The sequence below is a fragment of the Periophthalmus magnuspinnatus genome, chromosome 18 (genome assembly GCF_009829125.3).
Source record: "Periophthalmus magnuspinnatus isolate fPerMag1 chromosome 18, fPerMag1.2.pri, whole genome shotgun sequence".
NCBI lineage: Eukaryota > Metazoa > Chordata > Actinopteri > Gobiiformes > Gobiidae > Periophthalmus > Periophthalmus magnuspinnatus.
The window spans coordinates 3,232,538-3,246,570 of NC_047143.1; the positions used below are offsets into that span (position 1 = coordinate 3,232,538).

General features: G+C 43.1%; 1 protein-coding gene across 1 annotated transcript in view; it reads left to right on the forward strand.

Moving 5' to 3' along the window:
* The first annotated feature begins 3,871 nt into the window (after positions 1 to 3,871).
* Positions 3,872 to 14,033, forward strand: part of arhgap36 (Rho GTPase activating protein 36) — a 59,415-nt gene continuing 49,253 nt past the window's right edge. The window contains exon 1 of the mRNA XM_033983622.2: positions 3,872 to 4,171. Coding sequence (XP_033839513.1) covers positions 4,118 to 4,171 — 54 coding nt within the window. The 5' untranslated portion in view covers positions 3,872 to 4,117. The remainder of the gene's footprint in view (positions 4,172 to 14,033) is intronic.

Here is a 14,033-nt window from a genome sequence, read left to right on the forward strand (position 1 = left end):
GTGTTTTTAAACTCAACACACCTTCATTTCTAGAATAATTTGGATCATTTCAGCCGCTGGAATTGCCGATCTACTACTGAACTAAAGGTAAAAAGGAGCTGTTATCTTGAAAACTACCACTTGATGACATCACAAGGTGGACCAGAGCGTTTTAAGAATAATAATAAAGTGGTTGAATAACACAAAACACAACTCCAGGTCTGTTTTTGAGGAGGAAACAACATTCTAACATGATTTAAAGCTACAAGAGTCAGTTTTGTGTAATACAGGACCCAAAAAGAATAGATAAATATAAAAATTATACTGAAAACGTTAAGAGATTGTTATTAAATACAGTTTATCTGGTGCTGCGAGAGCGCCCCCTGGTGAGACCTTGTTTAATCAATATTTTACATTTGTCCAAATTAACATAAATATATTTTCATATTTAAACTCACGTGCAATGCTTTAAAAATACAATGTAATGAAATGTAATGACAGATGTTATACTGGTGCAATGGGCCAAATATGATGTTTATCAGGGTAAAATAACGTCGAAGAATGATTCAAATTCATATTTATAGAAATTCTGTAATATTTATAATGGACGCCTGGTCCAAAAATAGGACATAAAGACATATTCTCTAAAAAAAAAGGTGAAATTAAAGTAAAAATAAAGTAATATTATTAAATGAATACTATACTAATATGAGAAAAGTATCAGAGCTAAAGCAGCAGCTGCATAAACTCAGACCTGTTCAACATGAGGAATATGATTTGACTTTTGCTTTTGTCACTGGTGCAAAGACACAAACAAACGTGACGAAAAAAAACACCTTTGGAGTCATGAGATTTGATGATTTTGGATGATTTTGGATTCTATTTGATTCTATTTTTGTTCATTTTAGTTTGAGGAGACGTGTGGAGTATTGTGTCTGTGGAAAGGCCGAAGAGCACAGCCTGATAAATGAAATATCCTATGAATAAATTATTTTCGGGACGTCGGTGTTTGGATCCTTCATGATTCTTGCTCATTTTTGAATCATATTTTTGAGTGATGTATTCTTCACTTTGGCACTAGAGGGCGCCCAAGAGCTGAATACTCCTCTGGTTTTATACAGTTCAACAAAATGTGGAGATTTGGCACTTTTAAAGCTACAGTATGTACTTTTCTGGAGGTGGCCTGTCACCTGCATGATTCCATGGAAAGATAAAGTTAAAGATATACTTAGGAACATTCTCCATGAAGATAAAGGGTGAAGACACGTTTTATGCCATGGTGTGGAACATTATAGTCAAAGCAACACAGTTTCCATGGAAACAATCAGACGGCCCTTCAGTAGGCCAAATAAGAAGTAGGTTTGTGGAGATGCAAGCCAGTCAGAGTGAGGACGTGTTTTTAGTGCAATAAACCTGGGTCTACTGAGAGGAAGCTGGTGCCATCTAGTGGGAATGTTAGGAAAGTACAAGATCACAAAATCACACAATCAAATAAAATACTTTTTATTTCAGTGTCTCAGGAGCAGTGGGCCAGGGCTGAGCTCAGATCCTGGTCTGGAGTACCTCACTGGAGGATTATTGTGCATGTTTTAGGTTGAAACTCACAGGGAGAACATGCAAACTCCACAGAAACAGCCCTCTGTCCACAGTAAACAGTGTGGCTCAGAGTCAGTGTTCATCTGTGGAATTGAACCGACACAATGTGCTGTTTCCACCAGAACATCGCACTGTTTTTTGTGAACTGAAACACAATACACATACTACAACTATCTGTCATTTATAGAACACATCTTTGTGCACTGTGGAGCTGAATACTGGAAGAATTTTATTATTTTTTAGAAATTCATTTAAAGAGACGAGGCCGAAAATCAACATCACGTCATGTACAGATTTAAATACATGAAATAAAACGAAAACATTCAGACGACAACAAGAAATCACACTGTCCACTCTCTGACACACAAAGACACACACTCACACACACCCCAACACACACCCACACACCCCTACATGCACACACTCACACACACGCAAACACATAGACACATATACACTCACATACATACATACATATACACACACACACACACACACAGACACATGCACACACATAGACACGTTCACACTCACACACACCGACACACACTCACACACATAGACACAGACACACACACATATATATACACACACACATAGACACAGACACACACAAAGACACACACATATACGCACACACATACTCTTTTACACACACATGAATCAGATTACCCGCACACTCACGCACATAGAGTAGTTTACAGTTTACACACACATTCCCACTCGCACACTCACACTCACACACACACCCCCACATGCCCACTCGCACACTCACGCACACGCACACACACACACACACATATCACAATCACCAGTTTGGCTGCAACAACAAATGATCAGTATTTAAAAAACATGAGTAGCTTGATCTTATAAACACATGTTACCAAACCGTTTGGATACTTCACTTCTGCATCAGTCCACCGCTGACTAAAAGTACCACAGACAATGATGCAGAGTTTGTCTTTTGAGTTCAGTTTTGCTCTCTGGTTTAGTACACTGCCCCCTGGTGGAGACACATGGTGCAAGAGAAGAAGGTGCAGAGTTATGATGGAAAGAGAGAAAAAGAGAGGAAAGAGAAAGAGAGAGAAGAGGGAGAGACTGGGCAAAGAAAGAGAAAAGAAGGGGGTGAAGAGATTAAGAGAGAAGCACCGAGGAAGAGATGAAAAAGAGGAGGGTGTAACGGACGAGAAGGAGGAGGAGGGACGAGGATTATCAGTGACATCCAAATGAGGACGTGAAGACAGAGGAGGAAACTCTGAATCAGAGTTCAGTCCTGGTTCAGTCCTGGTTCAGTCCTGGTTCAGTCCTGGTTTAGTCCTGGTTTAGTCCAGGTTTAGTCCTGGTTTGGTCCTGGTTCAGCCCTGGTTCAGTCCTGGTTCAGTCCTGGTTTAGTCCTGGTTCAGTCCATGTTTAGACCTGGTTTAGTCCTGGTTCAGTCCTGGTTCAGTCCCGGTTCAGTCCTGGTTCAGTCCTGGTTTAGTCCAGGTTTAGTCCTGGTTTAGTCCTGGTTCTGTTCTGGTTCAGTCCTGGTTTAGTTCTGGTTCAGTCCTGGTTTAGTTCTGGTTTAGTCCTGGTTTAGTTCTGGTTTAGTTCTGGTGTAATCCTGGTTTAGTCCTGGTTTAGTCCATGTTTAGTCCTGGTTCAGTCCCGGTTCAGTCCTGGTTCAGTCCTGGTTTAGTCCAGGTTTAGTCCTGGTTTAGTCCTGGTTCTGTTCTGGTTCAGTCCTGGTTTAGTTCTGGTTTAGTCCTGGTTTAGTTCTGGTTTAGTTCTGGTGTAATCCTGGTTTAGTCCTGGTTTAGTCCATGTTTAGTCCTGGTTCAGTCCCGGTTCAGTCCTGGTTCAGTCCTGCTTCAGTTCTGGTTTAGTTCTGGTTTAGTCCTGCTTCAGTCCTGGTTTAGTCCTGGTTCTGGTTCAGTTCTGGTTTAGTTCTGGTTTAGATCTTCTTGTCTTAATACATAAAACACATTGGCTCAAGCACATAGACTCTGAAAACACATTTTAATTCACCAAACAATGTCAAAAATGCATAAAAAGTGAGGCTCTGTTAAAGCTACAGTGTGTAACTTTCCTCTATAGTAACGTCTCACTCACTTCACCGTTGAGCCGTGTTCAGAGTCTGCAGCCAGGTCCTTATCGGCACATCTGCACGAATGAAAATAAGGAAATGAGTGAAAACCAAACACGGCGAGAGGAAGTGTGAGGGGGCGGGGTTTGTGGTGAGTGGGAGGAGCCAAACAAGTGCATGAGAGAGATAGAGAGAGGGAGAGAGGGAGGGAGACAGAGAGAGAAGAGGAGTGAAGGTCTAGTCCTGGTTTAGTGCCAATTCAGTTCTGGTTAAGTTCTGGTTTAGTCCTGAATCGTCCTGGATTTCGTCCCGGAGAAAGAGAGAAGAGGGGAAGAGAAGAAGACAGAAGAGAGTGACAGGGGAGAAAGAGAGAGGGGAAAGAGATAGTAGAAGAGAGAGATTGAAGACCACGAGGAGAACCCAGACCCAGGGACGAGAACCTAAAAGATCCAAGAAGATCTGGACTCATGAGACCTGATGAGACCTGCAACATTTTCCACACAACAGCCCAGTATGAAGTTCTACTACATGGTGAGTACTAGTCCAGCTTTAGTCCTGGTTTAGTCCTGGTTTAGTCCTGGTTTAGTCCAGCTTTAGTCCTGGTTTAGTCCTAATTTAGTCCTGCTTTAGTCCTGCTTTAGTCCAGCTTTAGTCCTGGTTTAGTCCTAATTTAGTCCTGCTTTAGTCCTGCTTTAGTCCAGCTTTAGTCCTGGTTTAGTCCAGCTTTAGTCCAGCTTTAGTCCTGCTTTAGTCCAGCTTTAGTCCTGGTTTAGTCCAACTTTAGTCCAGCTTTAGTCCTGGTTTAGTCCTGGTTTAGTCCTGGTTTAGTCCAGCTTTAGTCCTGCTTTAGTCCTGCTTTAGTCCTGGTTTAGTCCTGCTTTAGTCCTGGTTTAGTCCTCGTTTAGTCCTGCTTTAGTCCTGCTTTAGTCCTGCTTTAGTCCTAATTTAGTCCAGCTTTAGTCCTGCTTTAGTCCTGGTTTAGTCCTGGTTTAGTCCAGCTTTAGTCCCGCTTTAGTCCTAATTTAGTCCTGGTTTAGTTCTGGTTTGATTCTGATTTATCCCTGATGTTCTCCTGGTTCGTCCTGTGGTTTGGTCTTGATTTAGTCTGGATGTGGACTTGGTTTGGTTCTTGTCCAGTCCTGGTTGACTTCAGGTTCTGTGCTTTAGGTTTTAGTTCCAGTTCAGTCCTGGTTCAGTCTTAGTTTAGTCCTGGTTTAGTCCTGATTTAATCCTAGTTTAGTTCTGGTTTAGTCCCAGTACAGTCCTGTTTCAGTCCTATTTCAGTCCTGGTTCAGTCTTGTTTCAGCCCTGTTTCAGTCCCGGTTTAGTCCTGGTTTAGTTCTGTTTCAGTCCCTGGTTTACTCCTGTTTCAGTCCTGTTTCAGTCCTGGTTCAGTCCTGTTTCAGTCCTGTTTCAGTCTTGGTTCAGTCCTGGTTTAGTCCTGTTTCAGTCCTGTTTCAGTCCTGGTTCAGTCCTGTTTCAGTCCTGTTTCAGTCCTGGTTTAGTTCTGTTTCAGTCCTGTTTCAGTCCTGGTTTAGTTCTGTTTCAGTCCTGTTTCAGTCCTGGTTTAGTCCTGTTTCAGTCCTGTTTCAGTCCTGGTTCAGTCCTGTTTCAGTCCTGTTTCAGTCCTGTTTCAGTCCTGGTTTAGTTCTGTTTCAGTCCTGTTTCAGTCCTGTTTCAGTCCTGTTTCAGTCCTGTTTCAGTCCTGTTTCAGTCCCGCTTCATTCCTGGTTTACTCGACTCAAAGGTGAGACTGTTTTATGATTTTATGATGTTTTATTTAATCATGAGTCGATGCCACTGTGTGCACTCAGACCGTTTAAGTTTACATCAAACTAAACAAATAAATCTCTTCTCATTTGTTTTGTTCAAAATGTGAAAAGTTTTGAGGCGACTCCAGATCAAAAAACATCTTTAAATTCAGATGAAAAGTTCCATAATGTTCTTCTATGACGTCACATCAGCACATGTGCAGATGTTTATGATGAAGATGATACAGAGATTTCACTGCAGATCACTGAAATACAAGGTCCTGGTTTAGTCCTGGTTCAGTCCTGGTTTAGTCCTGGTTTAGTCCTGTTTCAGTCTTGGGTCAGTCCTGTTTCAGTCTTGTTTGTGTCCTGGTTCAGTTCTGTTTCCATCCTGGTATCGTCTTTGTTCAGTCCTGTTTCAGTCCTTGTTCAGTCTTGATTTAGTCCTAGTTTAGTCCTGGTTCAGTCCTGGTTCAGTCCTGTTTCAGTCCTGTTTCAGTCCTGGTTCAATCCTGGTTCAGTCCTGGTTCAGTCCCGTTTCAGTCCTGGTTTAGTCCTGGTTTAGTCCTGGTTTAGTCCTGTTTCAGTCCTGGGTCAGTCCTGTTTCAGTCTTGGGTCAGTCCTGTTTCAGTCTTGGGTCAGTCCTGTTTCAGTCTTGGGTCAGACCTGTTTCAGTCTTGGGTCAGTCCTGTTTCAGTCTTGTTTATATCCTGGTTCAGTTCTGTTTCCATCCTGCTATCGTCTTTGTTCAGTCCTGTTTCAGTCCTTGTTCAGTCTTGATTTAGTCCTAGTTTAGTCCTGGTTCAGTCCTGGTTCAGTCCTGGTTCAGTCCTGTTTCAGTCCTGGTTCAATCCTGTTTCAGTCCTGGTTCAGTCCCGGTTCAGTCCCGTTTCAGTCCTGGTTCAGTCCTGTTTCAGTCCTGGTTCAGTCCTGTTTCAGTCCTGGTTCAGTCCCGTTTCAGTCCTGTTTCCTGGACTCAAAGGTGAGACCGTTTTATGATTTTATGATGTTTTTATTTCATCATGACTCTGTGCCACTGTGTCACTCAGACTGTTTAAATTAAACCAACATTTAACACAGTTTAGTCCAAACTAAACACACAAATCAGGTTTCCTCATTTGTTTTGTCCAAGATGTGAATTGAACTGCAGTCGATTTAACAGAAAACATCTTTATCCTCCTGAGACCTGGCGTCCTCATATGTGGACAACACATTTTGAGTCGTCTAGGCCACAATGCAAATTTTTAGAAGAAGAATAACAGCAACAATGTAAATAAATTATATATATTAGTTTTTTAACAGTTTAGAATGTTTAGAATATTTTATTTTATTTTTTTTTATTTTCTTCCTGCAGCTCTTCACATGAGACACTTTGTTCCAAGAGGCACAATTGTTGTTTCTCATTTTGTTTTTACATTCAGGACAAATGTTGCTGTTTTCAGGGTCTTAATAAATAGGTTTTGCAAATCATTAAAAATGTCACATATGAGGACATTTGATTTACATATTTTTTTCTCAGAAACTACATAATGTAAAAAGACAATTCTTTGTATTTAGACTCATCAGGTCCCAGTCAGCCCAAATAACAAAGAGAAATGAATAAAGCAGGTCATGCAAGAGCTCGGGTCTCAGGAGGTTAAATTCAACTTTATATAGTTTATCTGTCAATCAGTCTTTATTTATAGAGCCGTTTACAACACTCAAGGAGAGTTTTCCAAGGAAATCAACACAGTATAAAAACAGGCAAAACATTAAACAGTGAAATAAAACTCTGAATAGTTACGTTTCTGAATAGTTGTAGTTTGACCCCCACCCCTGAGTTTGAGTCCAGCTCTGGAGACTCGAGCAGAATCAGACGTTTGAACAGTTTGGAAGAGACGGGAGTTCAGCCAAATAAGAAACAGCAAAATTAACAACACAACACAGTTTTAAAATCAATTCTAAAAGAAGCTGGAGCCAGTGCAGTGATAACAGGACTGGGCTGGTCAAAAACGCGCTGTAGTATTTTACGCGAGGTGGAGGTGACTGAGGGCGAACTGGAAGACACCCTCATAAAGTACAGTAATCTGATCTTGAGCTGATAAAAGCGTCGTCTTTTCAAGGTCAGTGTGATCAAGAAAAGATGTGATTGACAAAACTTATCATTGTCTGTTTGTCAAATTTAAAATTGTTTTCGGAAAATGACATGAGTTACTTGAACGGTAACCAACCAAAACCTGAAAGTACTGTTTTATTCTCGTTTAAGTGAAGGAAATTCTTCTCTAGCGACACTTTTCCATCTGCACTACAGTCATTTAGAGTTTGAAGAGCACCATTTTTTATCTGGAAACATAAGTAAACCTGGATAGTCTTCGTTTTGCGATAACTGACCCCATTGGCAATATGTAAAGTGAAAAGAGCATGGGCCCCAACATGGAGCCCTGGGGTACTCCACAGAACATTAAGGCAGCTGTGAAGGACTGGGCCTCAATCCTGACAGAAAAAAGTTCTGTTTGTCAAATATGACTTAAACCAGGGATCCCCAACCATTTTTGCACCACGATCCGGAATGATGTAGGTTTTATTTTCACGGACCGGCCTTTTACGCGTAGCAGAAAAAAAATACTGCTGAATCAGTGGAAGCCCTGCGTTTGTTTCTTCTTTCCTTCTTGTTCATGTTTGTTTCTTTCTCAAAATTCTAACGGTTTATCTTTTAATCCCGGGTGCTTAATCTCCATGTGCCGAAGCAGTTTTGAAGGTTTCATTGCCTCGTTTGCTTTTTTACGCTTATTACGCAGAGCGGACTCAGCGCGCGAGAGTCACCTGTAGCGACAAACTGATATTTTACGTAGGACTTCTGGTATTGTCTGATAAATTTAGTTTTCTTTTTCTTGGAGGTCATAGGCTCCTCTTCTCGCTCCTCAATTGGCCTTTTACCCTTTGCAAAAAAACTCTCTAAAGACTTTTGTTTTTGGCTAATTTTCGCTAGCTTGCGGCTCTACTTTTGGGCGACGTGTCCGATGCGTTACACGTGATACGTCGTCGCGAAGGACAAGCGCAGATCTAGCACAGATATCATAAACTCGCCGTTGTATCAAATGGATTTCTGAGGCGATTTCCTTTCAGGATTTTCATTATATATCGACGGACAAGCTTATTAGCGTGTCACGAGGGACGGGCGAAAGTTATATCGAAGAAGATGCGGTCGCTGATGAATTATTTACTGTTTTTGTGCGACGCGGTGGCAAATGCGTAATGGATCGGTACTGACTTAAACCATGGAACTGCAGCGCGACAAACGGGTCGTCATTGTTAAGGTGAAAGGTCGACTGAATCAAAAGCTAACGCTAAGTCCAACATAACTAGGACCACAGGGCACAGCGGAATATCATTGTGCGGATTCCAGCGATGCCGTGATCTGGACCCAAACTGGAACTTCTCTAGGATAAAAGCTGGTTTAGTCCTGGTTCGGTCCTGGTTCAGTCCAAATTTAGCCCTTGTTTAGTCCCAGTTTCGCGGATCCGTACGTGTCTTATATAAAACCCGTTGATTCAGACGCGGCGCTGATGTTTTTCCAGGAAGTGATATATTTGTCATTTTCCAAAACGTTGCACTTTTCTCCGGAGCAGGAGGATCTGACTTGGACACGGGAGCGAGGTCTGTCTGACTTTTGGATTTGAGGATGATTTAAAACTTTTTCTCTTTTAACACTAAATTTGTCGGTAGTATTTTTATCACACAGATGTTTGACTGCGGTTGTTTTCAGGATCAGACTGTTGTGTTTTGGGTTGACGGGGGAAACCAGACTGTCTGGACGTAACCCAACCCAGGCACAGGAAGAACATGCAAACTCCACACAGAAAGACCCGGGAGTTGAACCACAGACCTTCTTGTTACGAGTCCTAGCCCCGTCTGTGTGTTTAGCCTCTTCACTGACTCAATTTCAGAGCAATACCTTTATTTTGATGCATTATTTCAGCTTATTAAAGGAAACTTACGCACATTTTCTGGAGGGTTGCCACCTGCTTGTTTCCATGGAGATGTTATTGCTTTGCCTGGGATGTTCCGCAGTATAGTATTAAATGTATCTCACTTTCATTTTTTTCAATAACCGATGTTTTTATTGCTCAAAAACACTTGGTAAACATGTATTTTTTACTGTGTGTAGGCTCGCCTCTCCACAGATCTGACACTGAAGGATGGGTCATATGCAGATTTAAGCTGGAGACAATAAAGGATGGGTCAAATGCAGGTTCAACTCAGAGAAACTGAAGGATGGGTCAAATGTAGGTGTAACTGAGAGACACTGAAGGGTGGGTCAAATGCAGGTGTAACTGAGAGACACTGAAGGGTGGGTCAAATGTAGGTGTAACTGAGAGACACTGAAGGGTGGGTCAAATGCAGGTGTAACTGAGAGACACTGAAGGGTGGGTCAAATGCAGGTGTAACTGAGAGAAACTGAAGGGTGGGTCAAATGTAGATTTAACCCACAAACACTAAAGGATGGATCAAATGTAGGGTCAGCCCAAAGACACTGAAGGATGGGTCAAATGCAGAGGACAGGTTTACACAGGGTTAGTAGGGTTCATGAGCAGAGGAGGAGACATGAGTTTGTCACAGTTTTTGTGCAGAGGTAAAGTTACATGTAGGGGCTTTAATTACTCCCTCCTCTGGTCCCACCCTGGTCTAAACTTTCATGTCTCAGGTTCTGTTACTCCGACACTTTACACGACCAAAGGAATAAGAATAAATAAATAATATAAATAATAAACAAATAATATAAATGAAACGGAATAATCACATTTTTAAAGATCTTTTTTCTGTTTATCTTATCTCTCTCCTCTTCTCTCTCCTCTTCTCTCTCTCCTCCTCTTCATGTTTAGTCCTTGTTCAGTCCTGGTTTAGTCCTGGTTTAGTCCTTGTTCAGTCCTGGTTTAGTCCTGGGTTAGTCCTGGTTTAGACCTGGTTTAGTCCTGGTTTAGTCCTGGCTCAGTCCTGGTTTAGTCTTGGTTTAGACCTGGTTTAGACCTGGTTTAGTCCTGGTTTAGTCCTGGTCTAGTCCTGGTTTAGTCCTGTTTAGTCCTGGTTGAGTTTGTTGGAGACAGGATGAGCAGTTCCAATCAAAGTCCGTATTTCCTCTGGGACTCCGGATCTGAACCGGATCTGGGCCGGACCACCATCAGTCTGATCTGTCATCATGATGAACTGGTGACCTCTGACCTCTTCTGCCCTTTGACCTCTGTACGTTACCCCTGCACAGAGACAGACCTCTCAGACTGTTATGATTATTTTGACTAAACCAGGACTAAACCAGGAACAGGACTAGAACAGGACTAAACCAGGACTAGACCAGGACTAAACCAGGACTAGAACAGGACTAAACCAGGACTAAACCAGGACTAAACGAGGACTAAACCAGGACTAAACCAGGACTACACCAGGACTACACCAGGACTAAACCAGGACTAGACCAGGACTAAACCAGGACTAGACCAGGACTAAACCAGGACTAAACCAGGACTAAACCAGGACTAGACCAGGACTACACCAGGACTAAACCAGGACTAAACCAGGACTAGACCAGGACTAAACCAGGACTAAACCAGGACTAAACCAGGACTAGAACAGGACTAAACCAGGACTAAACCAGGTCTAAACCAGAACTAAACCAGGACTAGACCAGGACTAAACCAGGACTAGAACAGGACTAAACGAGGACTAAACCAGGACTAAACCAGGACTAAATGAGGACTAAACCAGGACTAAACCAGGACTAAACCAGGACTAAACCAGGACTAAACGAGGACTAAACCAGGACTACACCAGGACTAAACCAGGTCTAAACCAGGACTAAACCAGGACTAAACCAGGACTAAACCAGGACTAAACCAGGTCTAGACCAGGACGTACAGTTCCTTGTGGCAGATCCTGTGTCTGAGTCTGAGACATGTGACCTTTCAAACCTGTTCTGTGTAATTGTGTTTAAGAAAAGTATTTTAAAGCCGTGGAGAAGAATGTCCCTGAGTTTATCGAATTATGATAAAGTGACTGTGGTCATGTGATCACCTCAGACGTCCCGACGTCGCGCTCCCAAATCTCAAATCTAAAAGTCCTGGTCCTGCTCCTGGTTGGAGACTCACGAGGACTGAAGAGGACGTCATAATCACAAAATCAACAGTCGCTTTAGGAAGAGAAGACGTTTATCATAATTTCATCAGGTTTACTCGACCTTCTCTATCGGGGTTGGACATTCCAAACGTTAGGAACAAACTGATAAGGAATTTCGAGAGGGTACGGCTGCAGACCTCCCCCGGGACGCACCTGGTTTAAGATGATTTACTTAAGTCCAGAGTTGGTCCAAAGACTCCACTTAAAGGGTCAGATGTTACATAAACAGAGAGCGAGAGGTCAGGCCTGGTTCAGTCCTGGTTCAGTCCTGGTTTAGTCCTGGTTTAGTCCTGGTTTAGTCCTTGCTTATTCCTGGTTCAGCTTTAGTTCAGTCCCAGTCTAGTCCTGGTCTAGTCCTGGTTTAGTCCTGGTCTAGTCCTGGTTTAGTCCTGGTTTAGTCCTGGTTTAGTCCTGGTTTAGTCCTGGTCTAGTCCTGGTTTAGTCCTGGTTTAGTCCTGGTCTAGTCCTGGTTTAGTCCTGGTTTAGTCCTTGCTTATTCCTGGTTCAGTCTTAGTTCAGTCCCAGTCTAGTCCTGGTCTAGTCCTGGTTTAGTCCTGGTCTAGTCCTGGTTTAGTCCTGGTTTAGTCCTGGTTTAGTCCTGGTCTAGTCCTGGTTTAGTCCTGGTTTAGTCCTGGTCTAGTCCTGGTTTAGTCCTGGTTTAGCCCTGGTTTCGTCCTGGTTTAGTCCTGGTCTAGTCCTGGTTCAGTCTTAGTTCAGTCCCAGTCTAGTCCTGGTCTAGTCCTGGTTTAGTCCTGGTTTAGTCCTGGTTTAGTCCTGGTTTAGTCCTTGCTTATTCCTGGTTCAGTCTTAGTTCAGTCCCAGTCTAGTCCTGGTCTAGTCCTGGTTTCGTCCTGGTTTAGTCCTGGTCTAGTCCTGGTTTAGTCCTGGTTTAGTCCTGGTTTAGTCCTGGTTTAGTCCTGGTCTAGTCCTGGTTTAGTCCTGGTCTAGTCCTGGTTTAGTCCTGGTTTAGTCCTGGTCTAGTCCTGGTTTAGTCCTGGTTTAGTCCTTGCTTATTCCTGGTTCAGTCTTAGTTCAGTCCCAGTCTAGTCCTGGTCTAGTCCTGGTTTAGTCCTGGTCTAGTCCTGGTTTAGTCCTGGTTTAGCCCTGGTTTCGTCCTGGTTTAGTCCTGGTCTAGTCCTGGTTCAGTCTTAGTTCAGTCCCAGTCTAGTCCTGGTCTAGTCCTGGTTTAGTCCTGGTTTAGTCCTGGTTTAGTCCTGGTTTAGTCCTGGTTTAGTCCTGGTTTAGTCCTGGTCTAGTCCTGGTTTAGTCCTGGTCTAGTCCTGGTTTAGTCCTGGTTTAGTTCTGGTTGAGTTTGTTGGAGACAGGATGAGCAACTCTGATCAAAGTCCATATTTCTTCTGGGACTCAACTGGATCTGGTCAGATCTGGACTGGACCTCCATCACCATCAAATGTAAAAATCCTGGTGTGATCTGAGCTGAGATCTTTGGAGAATCAGGACGACTGAGGCAGAAGAGGATCACAATCACAAAATCAACAAAATCAACAAAATCAACAAAATCAACAAGAGATTTATCAGGATTTCATGAGGTTTAATTGACCTTCTCTAACTGGGCTGGACATTCAAAAGTTGGGAACAAACTGATAAAGACCAAGACACACCTCCACCAAGACACACCTCCACCAAGATGCACCTCCACCAAGACACACCTCCACCAAGACACACCTCCACCAAGACACACCTCCACCAAGATAAACCTCCACCAAGATAAACCTCCACCAAGATACACCTCCACCAAGATAAACCTCCACCAAAACACACCTCCACCAAGACACACCTCCACCAAGACACACCTCCACCAAGATAAACCTCCACCAAGATAAACCTCCACCAAGATACACCTCCACCAAGATAAACCTCCACCAAAACACACCTCCACCAAGATGCACCTCCATCAAGATGTACCTCCATCAAGATGTACCTCCACCAATACACACCTCCACCAAGATAAACCTCCACCAAGACACACCTCCACCAAGATAAACCTCCACCAAGACACACCTCCACCAAGATAAACCTCCACCAAGATAAACCTCCACCAAAACACACCTCCATCAAGACATACCTCCACCAAGATGTACCTCCATCAAGACGAACGTCCCCCATGATGTGCCTCCCCCAAGACGCACCTCCACCAGGGCGCACCTCCACCGGACGCACCTCCACCAGGACGCACCTCCACCAGGACGCACCTCCTCATTCAAAGATTGTACATTTAATTAGCAGTTTAAAACACGTAGTCAGAATTATAACATACTATTAAACTGTCAGCATGTTTTCCTACAACGGTGTAAATACAAATAAAATAGGCACATTAGATGAAGTTTGTCCCTGAATGTGTTGCCGTAGGCCGTGTTTGTAATGGTTTAAGGAAAGTTTATGAAAGGGGTTTGTGCTTGTTTTTAGTGTAAGACATTGTCAATTTTTGTAACGTTATGAAAACAGCGGACAGGAAACGGTGGGCTTTGGTGGTC